At 35.0% G+C, this 14696-nt stretch overlaps 2 protein-coding genes across 2 annotated transcripts in view; one reads left to right on the top strand and one right to left on the bottom strand.

The window, feature by feature from the left end:
- Window positions 1-14696, top strand: part of LOC146397788 (uncharacterized) — a 797689-nt gene that overhangs the window by 683357 nt on the left and 99636 nt on the right. The window lies entirely within an intron of this gene.
- Window positions 8760-9686, bottom strand: LOC110256353 (olfactory receptor 5K1-like). The gene has a single exon (XM_021069832.2). The coding sequence runs from the start codon at window positions 9684-9686 to the stop codon at window positions 8760-8762; it is 927 nt and encodes a 308-aa protein (XP_020925491.2).

Here is a 14696-nt window from a genome sequence, read left to right on the forward strand (position 1 = left end):
GATAATTAGATATTATAAAAATTACAGTGCAGTCTCAAAGCTCTTTTTCTTATCTAAATTTATGCACAATAATAAAATATACAGATTATTCGCTATTTGTTTCCATTTTCACCCAGCTATTTCAGCATCTTGTAAACCAAATGAAATGATTATACATTTTATTGCAACATTTTAACTTTCTGTAAAAACATAATAAATGTTATACAAGTCATTCCCTCTTACCAGTAACTGTTAAGAAATTGTTGAGATCCTTTCAGTGTTTGGTTTTCTGAAACAGAAAATAATATATGAGCACTGGAATGACAAAGCCACAGGTAGCAATTCTTTACACATTGGTTAATTTCTGAGGCTTCATTCGTCAGGCTCAGGAAAATGCTGTTTATATGAATTTCATTTTGAACACAGAATTAACCCGTTCTACAACTGGGTACATTTGTTGAAAGGGGAAGGGCTGAAGAACTGTACTTCCCCTGATAGGATTCCCTTTATGACAAACCTAAGCTGTTCTACTGGGCTTTGTGGACTTGGACCTGTAAATAGAAATACAGGTCTCACAGGGCCTTATAAACCAAAATCACAAACATCAAGTCATTGCAGACAGTTCCAGTTTATCAATTGAAGTTACACTTCGAGCTACCACTTTCCATCAGAGGCACTTCTGAAATGTTAATGCAAACTCTGGTTTATCTACAAACTTGATATTCTGAGTTTTTTGATGAATATAGTCTTGTCTGAGCCAATCAGGCATGGTTCTAATAAGGCCAACATCCTCAATTCTTTTCAGGATCCAATCTCCAGAAAGTTATCCTTCTCATGGAAACTATAGCTCACATTTGAAACCTACACCTAATGTACCTCTTTAAGCTGAAAACTGATGAGAAATCTTAGGCAAAATTCAGTGGGAGGAGAAAAGGAAGAAAGAAAACCAAGGACCACTGTGGGAAGATCTTTGCTTCTTAAACTCTAATCTTTGTGAATATCCTGGAGATTTTCTTTAAATGCGGATTCTGTTTCAGTGGTGGTGACTGAGGGTCTACATTTCTAACATGGTGATGCTTCTAGACATTTGCCTTCCTCCATGTCTTCTGTCATCTGCAGGCATAGCTTATCAGAGAGCTAGTTAATTAGAGAAACAAAGCAAAACATTGCAAACATAGCAGGAATATAAAGAGAGAAACAAAGAGGAGTGAGAATGGGCAAGGGAGGCCAGCGTTTGTGGTATCACATCAGATATGAGGGTAGACGGGGCTTTGTTCATTATTCCAACCTAAAGGAAAACTGTGGAGAGATTTCTTTTAACATAGTGGCCACATGTCAATTTACCTTTACAAGTTAACAGAGAAGTTGACATTAAACATTCATTGAGAAAAATAATGACATTAGTAAGTGTAATATGAAAATTTTGACATTTTGCATAGATACCTTTTTTTTTTTGGCTTTTTAGGGCCACACATGTGGCATATGGAGGCTCCCAAGGCAGGGCTGAAATAGGAGCTTTAGCTGCTGGTCTACACCACAGGCCCAACAATACTGGATCCAAGCCATGTCTGCCACCTACATCCCACCTCACAGCATGCCAGATCCTTAACTGACTGAGCAAGGCCAGGGATCAAACCTGCATCCTCATGGATGCTAGTCCTCCATTTGGGATTTGATTGGAAGCTAGGGGAAAAGCAACGGATATATTATTAGTCACTAATCAATTATTTTTGTACTTAGAATTTTGCTAGTGAAATCTTAAAATGTGTGAAATATATATATGTGTATATATATATATATACACACACACACATACATGAACTCACTGTGAAAACTCAGCAGAAGGAGGGAGTAAGCAGTATAATGTGTATCAGTAACTTCAACATAACCAACACTTGTTTTAACTATACTGCCTACTGCAATTTTATGCAATTATCATTTTAACTCTTTTTTTAGCCTATCTCTTCGTACAGATGTCTGCATTTGTTATTTTTATTCTTTTTTATTTCTTTATGTATATATATATATCTATTGTACAGCATGGTGACCCAGTTACACATACATGTATATATACTTTTTTCTCACATTACGTGTTCCATAATAAGTGACTAGACAGAATTCCCAATGCTACACAGCAGGATCCCATTGCTAATCCATCCTGAAAGCAAAATTCTGTATCTACTTACCTCAAGCTCCTAGTCCCTCCTACTCCCTCCCCTTCCCCCTTGGCAACCACACGTCTATGCTCCAAGTCCATGATTTTGGTTTCTGTGGAAAGGTTCCTTTGTGCCATATATTAGATACCAGATATAAGTGATATCATATGGTATTTGTCTTTCTGACTTAGCTCACATAGTATGAGAGTCTCTAATTCCATCCATGTTGTTGCAAATGACATTATTTTGTACTTTTTTATGGCTGAGTAGTATTCCATTGAGTATATATACCACATCTCCTGATCCAATCGTATCAGTGGACATTTGGGATGTGAATAGTGCTGTAATTAACATGCATGTGCATGTGTCATTTTTAAGTCAAGTTTTGTCCGGATATATGCCCAAGAGTGGGATTGCTGGGTCACATGGTAGTTCTATGTATAATTTTCTAAGGTTCCTCCATACTATTCTCCATACGGTTGTACCAGCTTACATTTCCACCAACAGTGCAGGAGGGTTCCCTTTTCTCCACAACCCCTAAACAGTTGTTATTTGTGGATTTATTAATGATGGCCATTCTGACTGGTGTGAGGTGGTATCTCATGGTAGTTTTGATTTGCATTTCTCTTATAATCAGCGATGTTGAGCATTTTCTTCATGTGTTTGCTGGCCATCTGTATATCTTCTTTGGAGAAATGTCTATTCAGGTCTTTTGCCCATTTTTCCATTGGATGATTGGGTTTTGTGATTTGAGTTGTATAAGTTGCTTATGTATTCTAGAGATTAAGCCCTTGTACATTGCATCATTCGAAACTACTATCTCCCATTCTGTAAGTTGTCTTTTTGTTTTCTTTTGGGTTTCCTTTGCTGTGCAAAAGCTTTTCAGTTTGATTAGGTCCCATGGTTTTATTTCTGCTCTTATTTCTCTTGCTGTGAGAGACTGACCTGAGAAAATATTCATGAGGTTGATGTCAGAGAGTGTTTTGCCTATGTTTTCTTCTAGGAGTTTTATGGTGTCTTGTCTTATATTTAAGTCTTTCAGCCATTTGGAGTTTATTTTTGTGCATGGTGTGAGGGTGTGTTCTAGTTTCATTGCTTTGCATGTTGCTGTCCAGGTTTCCCAGCAATGCTTGCTGAATAGACTTTCTTTTTCCCATCTTATGTTCTTGCCTCCCTTGTCAGAGATTAATTGACCATAGGTGTCAGGGTTTATTTCCGGATTCTGTATTCTGTTCCATTGGTCTGTCTGTCTGTTTTGATACCAGTACCACACTGTTTTGATGACTGTGGCTTTGTAATATTGCTTCAAGTCTGAGAGAGTTATGCCCCCTGCTTGGTTTTTTTTCTCAGGGTTTCCTTGGTGATTCTGGGTCTTTTATGGTTCCATATAAATTTTTGGATTTTTTTCCTAGTTCTGTGAAAAATGTTATGGGTAATTTGATAGAGATTTCATTGAGTCTGTAGATTGTTTTGGGTAGCATGGCCATTTTTACAATATTGATTTTCCCAATCCAGGAACATGGAATATCTTTCCATTTCTTTACATCTTCTTTGATTTCTTTGATTAAAGTTTTATAGTTCTCAGCATATAAGTCCTTTACCTCTTTGGTCAGGTGTATTCTCAGGTACTTGATTTTGTGAGGTGCAATTTTAAAATGTATTATATTTTTGTATTCCTTTTCCAATATTCCATTGTTGGTATACAGAAATACGACTGATTTCTGAATGTTGTTCTGATATCCTGCTAATTTGTTGAATTTATTAATCAGTTCAAGTCATTTTTGGGTTGAGTCCTTAGGGTTTTCTATGTATAGTATTATGTTGTCTGCATACAGCGACAGTTTTATCTCTTCTCTTCCTATTTGAATGACTTTTATTTATTTTTTTTGTCTGATTGCTGTGGCTAGGACTTCCAAAACTATGTTGAAGAGCAGTGGTGAGAGTGAGCATCCCTGTCTTGTTCCAGAGTTGAGTGAGAGGGATTTCAGTTTTTCCCCATTAAGTATTACATTTGCTGTGGGTTTATAATAAATGGTTTTGATTATATTAAGGAATGTTCCCTCTATACCCACTTTGGAGTGGGTCTTGATCATAAATGGATGTTGGACTTTGTCAAATGCTTTTTCTCCAGCTACTGAGATGATCATATGATATTTGACTTTTCTTTTGTTAATGTGGTGTATGATGTTGATTGATTTGTGTATGTTTTACCACCCTTGTGAACCTGGGATGAACCCCACCTGGTCATGGTGTATGATTTTTTTGATATGTTCTTGGATTCGGTTGGCTAAGATTTTGTTGAGAATTTTTGCATCTATATTCATCAAAGATATTGGGTGATAGTTTTCTTATTTGGTGGTATCTCTGTCCTGTATTGGAATTAGGTTGATGGTGGCATCATAGAATGTCTTTGGGAGTGTTCCTTCTTCTTCAACCTTTTGGAAAAGTTTAAGGAGGATGGGCACCAGTTCCTCTTTATATGTTTGGTAGAATTCGTCTGTAAAGCCATCTGGTCCTGGAGTTTTATTTGTAGGGAGTGTTTTTATGACATCTTCAATTTCATTTCTAGTGATCAGTCTGTTCAGTTGGTCTGTTTCTCCTTGATTCAGTTTTGGCAGGCTGTAAGATCCTAGAATATTGTCCATTTCTTCCAGATTGTCAAATTTGTTGGCATATAGTTGTTCATAGTATTCCCTTATGGTTTTTTGTATTTCTGCAGTATCCGTTGTGATTTCTCCTTTTTCATTTCTAATTTTGTTTATTTGAGTCCTTTCCTCTTCTTAGTGAGTCTAGCCAGGGTTTTCTCAATATTGTTTACCTTTTCAAAGAACCAGCTCTTGGTTTTATTAATTTTCTGTATTGTTTTTTGAGTCTCTATTTTATTGATTTCCTCTTTACCTTTATAATTGCCTTCCTTCTGCTGACTTTAGGTATTTTTTGTTCTTCTTTTTCTAATTTGTTTAGGTGGAGAGTTAAGTTGTCGATTTGGTATCTTTCTTCTTTTTTGAGGAAGGCCTGTATCACTATGAATTTCCCTCTGAGCACTGCTTTTGCAGCATCCCATAGATTTTGAGAAGTTTTGCCTTAATTATCGTTTCTCTCAAGGTATTTTTTAATTTCCTTCCTGATTTCCTCACTGACGCAATGGTTCTTTAGTCGCATGTTGTTTAGTCTCCATGTAGTAGGTTTTTTCTCATTTCTTTTCCTGTTGTTGATCTCTAGTTTCATGCCATTGTGGTCAGAGAAGATACTTGAAATAATTTCTATGCTCGTAAATTCATTGAGGTTAGCTATGTGTCCCAATATTTGGTTGATTCTTGAGAATGTTCCATGTGCACTTGAGAAGAATGCATATTCTGATTTTTTTGGATGTAGTGTCCTGAAGATGTCAATTAAGCCTACCTTTTCTATTGTTTCCTTAAGGATCTCTGTTGCTATGTTGGTTTTCTGTCTAGAGGATCTGTCCATTGGTGTCAGTGGGGTATTAAAGTCTACTACTATGACTATATTCCCATCGATTTCTCCCTTTATGTCTGTTAATATTTGTTGTATGTATCTGGGTGCTCCTGTATTTGGGGCCTATATGTTGATGATAGTAATATCCTCTTTTTGGATGGATCCCTTAATCAGTAAATAGTGTCCTTCTTTGTCTTTCTTTATGTCCTTCATTTTAGTGTCTATTTTGTCTGATATGAGTATTGCGACTCCTGCTTTCCTGTCATGTCTTGGCATGAAATATTTTTTCCCACCCCTTCAATTTCAATCTATATGTATCCTTTGTCCTAAGGTAAGTTTCTTCTAGGCAACAAATTGAAGGTTTTTGCCTTTTTATACACTCGGCCCCTCTGTGTCTTTTGATTGGAGCATTCAGTCCATTGACATTTAAAGTGATAATTGATAGATGATTATTTTTGCCATTTTAAACCTTGTGTTCCAGTTGATTCTATGGTTCTCCATTCTTTCTTTCTTTTTTTGGTTGGATGGTCTCTGATTATTTTCTGCTTGAGTGTTTTTTTTTTTTTTGTCATTTTTTGTGAATGCAATATTTGGTTTTGGTTTGGGGTGCCCTGTTTTTTAAGCATCCTAACCTCTTACTATCATTGTGTGTTTTAGCCTGATAGTCCTGTAGGTTCAAACACTTCATTACTATATTAAAATTAAGAAGAGAAACATACAAACAAACAAAAAGTGTCTATTTATTTCCTAACATCCCATGCCCACATTTTATGATTTTGGTGACTCTTTTTTTTTTTCTTCTTTTTAATTTTATTTTGTTTTAAACATGTTCATGATTAAATCTGTATGCTGGCTTATTTGAGTGACTGCTCTCTGATTGCGGTTTCCTAAGTCCTAGTTCTTCCTTTTCTTCTTTTTTTTTTTTCTTATTTCTTCCCTTTCTTTCCTTCCTTTCTTTTTGGATTAGAGAAGCCCTTTCAGTATTTCTTTTAGCCTGGGTTTTGTGTTGCAGTATTCTTTTAGTTTTTGTTTGTTGGAAAAAATTTTATTTATCCTTCTATTTTAAATGATATTCTTTCTGGATAGACTATTCCAGGTTGCATATTTTTTTCCTTTTAGCACTTTAAATATCTCTTGCCATTCCCTCCTGGCCTGTAGTGTTTCTGTAGAGAAATCAGCTTATAATCTTATGGGGGTTCCCTTGTAGGTAACATTCTGTTTTTCTCTTGCTGCCTTTAGGATCCTCTCTTTATCACTAACTTTTGACATTTTTATTATGATGTGTCTTGGTGTGGGTCTGTTTGGGTTCAACTTGTGTGAGGCCCTCTGTGCTTCCTGTATCTTGAACTCAGTATCCTTTAGATTTGGGAAGTTTCTAGTGATGATTTCTTCAACTATATTTTCAATCCCCTTATCTTTTTCTACTCCTTCTGGAATTCCTATCATGTGTAGATTGGCCCGCTTTACATTATCCTGTAGGTCTCTTATATTGCTTTCCTGTTTTTTGATTTGGTTTTCTGTCTGCTGATCTGATTGAGTGATTTCCATTATTCTATCTTCCATATCACTGATTCATTCTTCTGCATTATTCATTCTGGTTTTTACTGCCCCTAGTTCAGTTTGTATCTCTGCAAATGAATGTTCTAGTTTTTCTTGGCTCCTCCTTATCTTTTCTAGTTCCTTTCTGAGCGTATCCACATTACTGTTCATATCATCTCTTAATTCCTTCCGTATTTTCACTATTTCTCTTTTGAACTTCAGGTATGTCAGACTGCAGAGATTTGTTTCATTGTTGACTGTTTTAGGTGAGTTTTCCCGTTGGTTTAACTGGGAATGGTTTCTCAGCTTCTACATCTTGCTTGTTGTTTTCTTTTTCCTAGGAAAGTTGTACTCTCCGTGACCAGGCAGTGTTTGCTTTTTCACTGCTGTGGAATGTTTCCTGAGGGCTGGCATTGTTGGTCAGTCTTTTTTGAGGCAGTGTGGCTTCAGAAAAGACAGTATTAATTCGAATTCTAGCTCAGTGTGGGAACAAAGATGAACTTGGGCAAGATCCTTAATATTTTGAAGTATGAGATTTTTACTGAGGTAAAACATGATAAATCATGTCTGATTATTTCGTGTAGGTAATATACATAAAATGTATAGTGCCTTGCACATAGTAGGTTCTCAGTAAATTATTTTTCTTTCATTTTTTACACATGTAATGATGAATAAATGTTTTGTTTATATGTTTAAATTTTTTAATAGTTTTTGCCTCATTTACACTTGAACAGCCCTTTCACCTTTTGGTTCATTCTATGCATATTTCTGTAATTTATTTGGATCAGTCCAGGTTAGTGGTATTCATAATAACAAACACATCAATTAATAGTATCAGAGAGGGGTAAAAGCTTTATTTAATTAATATTTTCAGGAATTACCCTGTCATATATGGTAGACTACCAATCAAAGCAAAGTACATGGAAGTACCAAATACATAGTGATGGCAATATAAGTAGAACCATGTACAACTATAGACTGATAAATCATGAGTGTATTCAGACACACTATTTTAGTAAACTTGATCAACAATTGACTAACAATAAAGAAGAAATTGTTTATTGATTAGAGAATATATATCATGCATGAATCCATATTCAAACACAGTCTCTTGAACAAATTCAGAACTGAGATTCAGATGGAAATATATAGTTTACTCCTGTCACACAGTGTGGCTTAAGGAGAATTAATTTCTTAGAATTTAAGATGTGGGGGAGTTTTTTAGATTATGCCTTGGGATCCATAAATTTTGTAACAATATTCAATGAGGTGACTTTGTACACAATGAATTGTACTCCTAGAGTTTGTTGCATTTGTTGAAAATTGTAACTAATTATACTCTGAAAGAAACAGTTTGTGGTGGAACTAATTATAGCCTGAAACATTCTGTGACCTCAAGACTAACCATGTAGTTAATTCCTGGTAAAATCTTGTGGGTTGGATTTTGGAATATATTTTAACAGAATATCTCCCTTCTTAACATATTTATTGGACTCATACACTAAGCATGACTCATACACCAGTAATTTCATATTTTATATACAAAGTGGCCATTTTCCACTTTATCAGTGTCCTTGATTTTGGAAAAATGTTTTATCAGATTAAAGTCTGATAAATTGTTTCAGAACATTATGACATCTTCATAATTTTTTTCATGACATTTATTACTTCCTTATTTCTTAAACTATAAATAAAAGGGTTTAATAAAGGAATCACTAAAGTATAGAAAATAGCAATGGGTATATCTTTGTCTTCTTCTTTAACTGGATTTGGTTGAATGTACATGAAGAGAAGAAAACCATAGAATATCGAGACAGAGAGAAAGTGGGATGCACAAGTAGATAAGGCTTTCCCTCTGCCCTTGTTGGATTTCATTTTGAAAATTGTCAAAAGGATGAAAAGGTAAGAAATTATTACAGTGATAACAGTGAAAATTTGAATTAACCCTCCAAAGATAAATATCATCAGTTCATTGATATAAGGGTCAACACAGGAGAGCCGGTATAATGGAAGCACATCACAAAAGAAGTGGTTGATTTGATGAGACCCATGGAAAGTTAACCTAAACAGAAGCCAAACATGAATCATAGAATGCAGGTATCCAGCTACAAAGACCCCTGTGATTATCTGAATGCAGTGTTTCTTTGACATCATGGTGTGGTACTGCAGTGGGTTGCAGATGGCTACATAGCGATCATAGGCCATTCCTGCAAGGAGAAAGGAATCTGCACTTTCAGCTAGGCAGAGAAAATAAAATTGTGCCATGCATTCATACAGGGAAATCATTCTGTCCTTAGAGAAGAAGTTCTGTAGCATCTTAGGGGTGATGGCACTGGAACAACAGGAATCCATCAGAGCGAGGTTACCCAGAAAGATGTACATTGGTTTGTGAAGACGATGCTCTGTAAAGATCAGTGCCACCAGACCAAGGTTTCCCACCATGGTGATCAGATAGATAGTGAGGAACACCAGAAACAGAAGGGTCTTCAGCTCTGGGTGATCGGTAAATCCTGTGAGGATAAACTCGGTTGTCAAGGAGCAGTTATCCTCAGTCATTTCTGTGTTACCTGCTGAGACAGGAATTATGGGGATAGAAAACTCTAAATTAGAATGTGCATAATTTTCAAATTTTTTATTTTACAACACAAGGAGGAGCTTCTCCAGCTTCTCTGTCTCTGTGATACAGGTGCACAGACTTCTTAGGGAACATACATTCTTCTAAGATGTCAGCCTCTGTGACCTCAAATCTGAAACTTAGGATTCAGGAGACTATTTTTCTAATTATGTGGAGAATGTCTACAGAGGAAAAGGTTTGTCTTTATGAAGTTATACAAGTATAGTGTACAAATCTAGGGTATCCATATTCTCTTCAGTACTCTCAAAGAAGCTTATTGTCAAGATTTATATTAATGATTTAAAAAATAAATTTAAGTATGTCTATTCACTGTTTAAAAGTGTCTTACACACTTCCACTGAAGGGCTTGTTTTAAAAAAGCATATAACATGTATGTTAATATTATAGTTTAGAATTGTATAAAGAACACTGAGATTAAGGAGAGGTCTATTCAGTTTTAAAGACAGAAATCTTGGATAGCTAAGGGAAAAATATCCATTTAGTATTACCTCTTTTATTCCTTTTTCCAGTGTCATACCCATTTTCATAACACTGACTCTCTATGATTGTTTATTTTTGTCCATATATCTAAATCATTTCCTCCTTTATGTAAAGCACAATTTTTATATAATTCTCCTTAATAACATTTCAACTAAATGCCCCAAACCTCACTGATCTCAAATTTCTCTACACTCAAGCATGTCTTAAACACTCAGCAAATTTTAGGATGCCTTATGCATAACCTACATTGCTTTTTTTTAATCTGTGAATGCAAAATTTCCTTATTATATTATAGGCATTTTGAGGTTAACTCTGACCTAGACTTCTTATAATGGCCATAAAATGCTATGGGTATTGATTCCAGTCTTACCTCCAGACTGATGACCTTGTTTTTGTTTTCATACCAATGTTCATTAGTGACCTCTTCTGCAGATCTTGAAAAAGAATCTACACAGAAATTTATCACTAAAAATTAAGAGCCAATATTCAAAATATGTCAGAACTCATATAAATCAGCAGTAAAAGTGTAAACAATCTGATTTTAAAATGGACAGAACAACTAAAATGAAATTTTTCCAGAAGACATTCATATGGCCAATAGGCAAATGAAAAGATATTGAACTTCACTAATCATTAGGAAAATGCAAACCCAAAACCACAATGAGATTTCACCTCACACCTGTCAGAATGTGTATCCTCACGAAGGAAAGGAATAACAAGCATTAGCAAAAGATTCCCACTGTTGGTGGGAATGAAGTTGATTCAGGCACTATGGATAATATGGGGGTCCCTCCAAAAGTTAAGAAGAGAACTACCATGAGATCCCTCAGATCCAATTCTGGGTATATAATACTCCAAGGAATTACAAACAAGTTCTCAAAGGTATGTCTGTACTCCAATGTTTATTGCAGCATTATCCACAATAGCCATGATACAGAAACATCTATCTGCCCATCAGAGGATTTATGGACCAAGAAGGTATAGTGTGTGTATGTGTATATATACACACACAAATGAGTGTTCCTCAGCCATGGGAAAGAATGATAGCTCACCATTTGTGATAATAAATAGGTGGAACTTGAGCACTTTATGCTAATTGTGATAAGTCAGATTGAGGAAGATAAATACTGTATAATATGGTTTGGTACTGAAAAATCCAAACATGTAAAAGCAGACTAAAATGGTAGTTACCAGGGAATAGGAGAGATGTTGCTTAAGAGTACAAACCTGTAACTAATAGACAAATAAGTCTGGGAATAGAAAGCACATTAAAATGAATGTAAACATACATTATAATCATCTTAATTGTTCCTACGATGAAAGAAAAAGACAATTATGTGACATGATAGAGTTCTTTCAAATGACAATTTTAATGACAATCATGTCATATATAAATTATCAAATCAACATGTTAACATATGTTAAACTTTTAGTGTTTTATGATAAATAATACTACATATATGTATATATATGTATACAATACATTTGATTTATTTTATTGGAGTGTATTCGTCTTAAAATACTGTATTTGTTTCAGGTGTACAGCAAGGCAAATCATTTGTAAATATAGATACATCCATTCTTTTTTCTCATATAGGTTACCAAAAACTGTTGACTAGATTTCCCTGTGCTGTATAGTAGGTTCTTATTAATTTCAAAAATTAGGTATCCTTCTTTCATCTGAACTGACTCATCTAATTTTTTTTATTTTAAGAAAATTAAGTAATATTTGTAGAAGTATATCACAGTAGATTAAAGGCAAATAAATAAAAGTAAGCTTGCCTTCATGCTTTGCTTTTTCTAATACTTAAAAAAGAGAAAACCTTTTAAATCTTAATACAATTTTTGAGAAAAATTTTGCTTTGCTTTCAAAGGCCATCTTAGATTATTTTCTGATCCAGTAGGACTGGTTACTGATATGTCTAATCATATAAATTCTATGGTCAAAATAGTTTTATTTTTCCAGAATCAAAATGTTCAAAATACAGGCCTTGACGAATTTTTCATTTACTTGTTTGAAAATATTAAGTAGAACCAACTGAATTATTCAGCTAAGTTAGAAAAACATTCAATGTAAGTGCCTGAATTAGTTAACAATTCACTTTGTATCCTAACTCATGTATGTTGAAGTTCTTCCTGTATCAGAAAAGGTTACCATGAATTGCAGTTTGAATCTCATCCTAGTTTCACATGGCCTTCAGTTTTGAGAAGAACTAGAAATATAACTAAGTCTCCGAAGTTGAGTGACAACAAAAAGATGCTGGAGGAATCAGATAAATTTATATTAATGGATGCTAATAGTTAAGGTAAAAATTGATTATAATATTTCCCTTACCTAGTTTTCACTGAGAAATGTTTTGTAGCACCTCAGGTTTGCTTCTTGGCCTTAGGTCTTAGAATTTCAGAGTATGAACCTTGGTCTCTAAAATATTTGGGATTAAAAGAATGAAAACCTGGGAGACTACAAATAGGGTCAATAATTACATCCCTTACAAGACAAAGCAAAAGGTTTCCATCACATCCTGAGGGATTGCCCTGCACTGGCATCAGTATATTTCTGTGGGGAGATTCAAGGCTCAACACGTTTAAAGATGCCCTGTGAGACAAGGCGGTTACAGCAAATTGCCTCCACTAAGGTTGCTAAGGTCATTGGGATGATCGCCTTGCTGCTTAGTATGTACCTGACCTCATTTTAACGTTCTTTTTTATTGTGTGCACAACTTTAAATTGAGCTGAAAATAGTCTGATGTTAACTTGATGTTTTACTGGAGGGACTAATGTGGTTTATGAAAGATGATTAGTATTTGAGAGGCAACAAACAGGTATAGTGTGTTCAGTCTGGGTCATCAACTTTACCCTGAGTTGAATTCATCCCAATAGCTTCCAGAAACTTCATTGAAAACACTGATATTATAATGTAGTCCTACGTATGAATTACTGTGATAGTTCTCCTTTCTCTTCAGTTTACCCCAGCTTCCTTTATCTTTTTTAACCTATTTTATTTCCTTCATTCCACTAATCACACTTGTGAAATACTACATATATATTATGTATATATCTATATACATAATATGTATATATGTATATATATGTGTGTGTGTATATACATATAAAGAGAAAGAGAGAGAGAGTTAGGGACATTTATAATCAGTCACTGGTGGCTCCAACCACCATTAGCATATAGTCTTAAGAGGGAAGGGATTTCTCTGTTATGTTTATATTTCTGACACCTTGAACAATATGTGGCACTTAGTAGTGCTCAACAAGTATCTGTCCAATAAATGGAAAAATATACTCCCCTGCTCAAAAATATGAAATGGTCTTTCATTACTTTCAAAGCAAATCCATTTTCTCAATTTTGGTATTCCAGGTGCTCCACAGTCTTTATCTTTCCTCTCACCTTGTTTTCTTCCTCTCATCTCAGAGCACTAGGCCATGTTCACCACTCCACTGTTCCTTTGTACTCCTGCTTAATTAATTTACTCATAACATTTCTCTCACCTAAAACACTTTATTCTCCTTTTTTTTCTTCACAGTCCTACATTTTCTTCATCTCCAATCAGATCTCCTCCATGAGGACTTTCCTGGATCCTTTAAATTAAATTGATTGTTCCCTTTCCTGATCTACATGATACGTAGCTGTCTTATAATGCATTTGCTACCTTATCAAGCATGACTGCTATGTGTCTTGATGGAAAAGTCTTGGTGAAATATCCTCAAGTCATCAAGTCATGGATTATGTCATATGTATTGAGGACCTAGCCAACAAACTGAGCTAGATCCTCAATATGGGCACTGTGGTCTTTAAAATTTCAGTTCTATTTACCCTTAATCCAATGCTTGCAAAAGATGAGATATTAGAAAAGACAGTGGGTAGAGTGAGCACAGGATGTGAATATGGAGGATAAAACCTTCTTAGGTCTTAGAAATGCTCCTGAAAAGGAGCTCATAATCTAGTGAAGAGAGACCCATTGCCAATTAGCAGGCAATTCAGGCTGTGATGTAAAAAGACTAGATGTGCTGTATTAAAATATAATGAAGGGAATGAATAGTGACTTGCAGGTAAAAAAGAAAGCTTTCTAAATGAAAGTGTCATTTCAGATGAACCTTGCAGATAAATTGGGATTTTAATAAGCAAAGCACATGAGGAAAGAAATAGTAGGAGGGAATCACATGATCAAAGCCTGGAAGCTTGAAGGAGCAAATCTAATTTTAAAATGAGTAGCAAATAGTGTGGCAGATGATTCCTCTTACATGATATAAAGAGACACTTAAAGGTAATACAAATGGAATGGGAAATTAAATTGGAAATAGTTCTTTTGACTTCCATCTCACTTATTTTTTCTACACCTGCCAGTTCACAACCCCTCTCAGTAAAGTCATAACCAACTCTGAATTCCAGCTCCAAGGTTCATCTCATTATCTTACCTTCTTAACCAGGCTGTAGTGCT

Source organism: Sus scrofa, chromosome 13 (assembly GCF_054392235.1).
Source record: "Sus scrofa isolate SSC_HxYL_T2T_F1_AM1 chromosome 13, Sscrofa_HxYL_maternal_Yorkshire_Landrace_v2.0, whole genome shotgun sequence".
Taxonomy (NCBI): domain Eukaryota; kingdom Metazoa; phylum Chordata; class Mammalia; order Artiodactyla; family Suidae; genus Sus; species Sus scrofa.

Excerpts from the sequence above, each read along its gene's own strand:
- LOC110256353 (XM_021069832.2), bottom strand. The coding sequence starts at position 9,686 with ATGACTGAGGATAACTGCTCCTTGACAACCGAGTTTATCCTCACAGGA.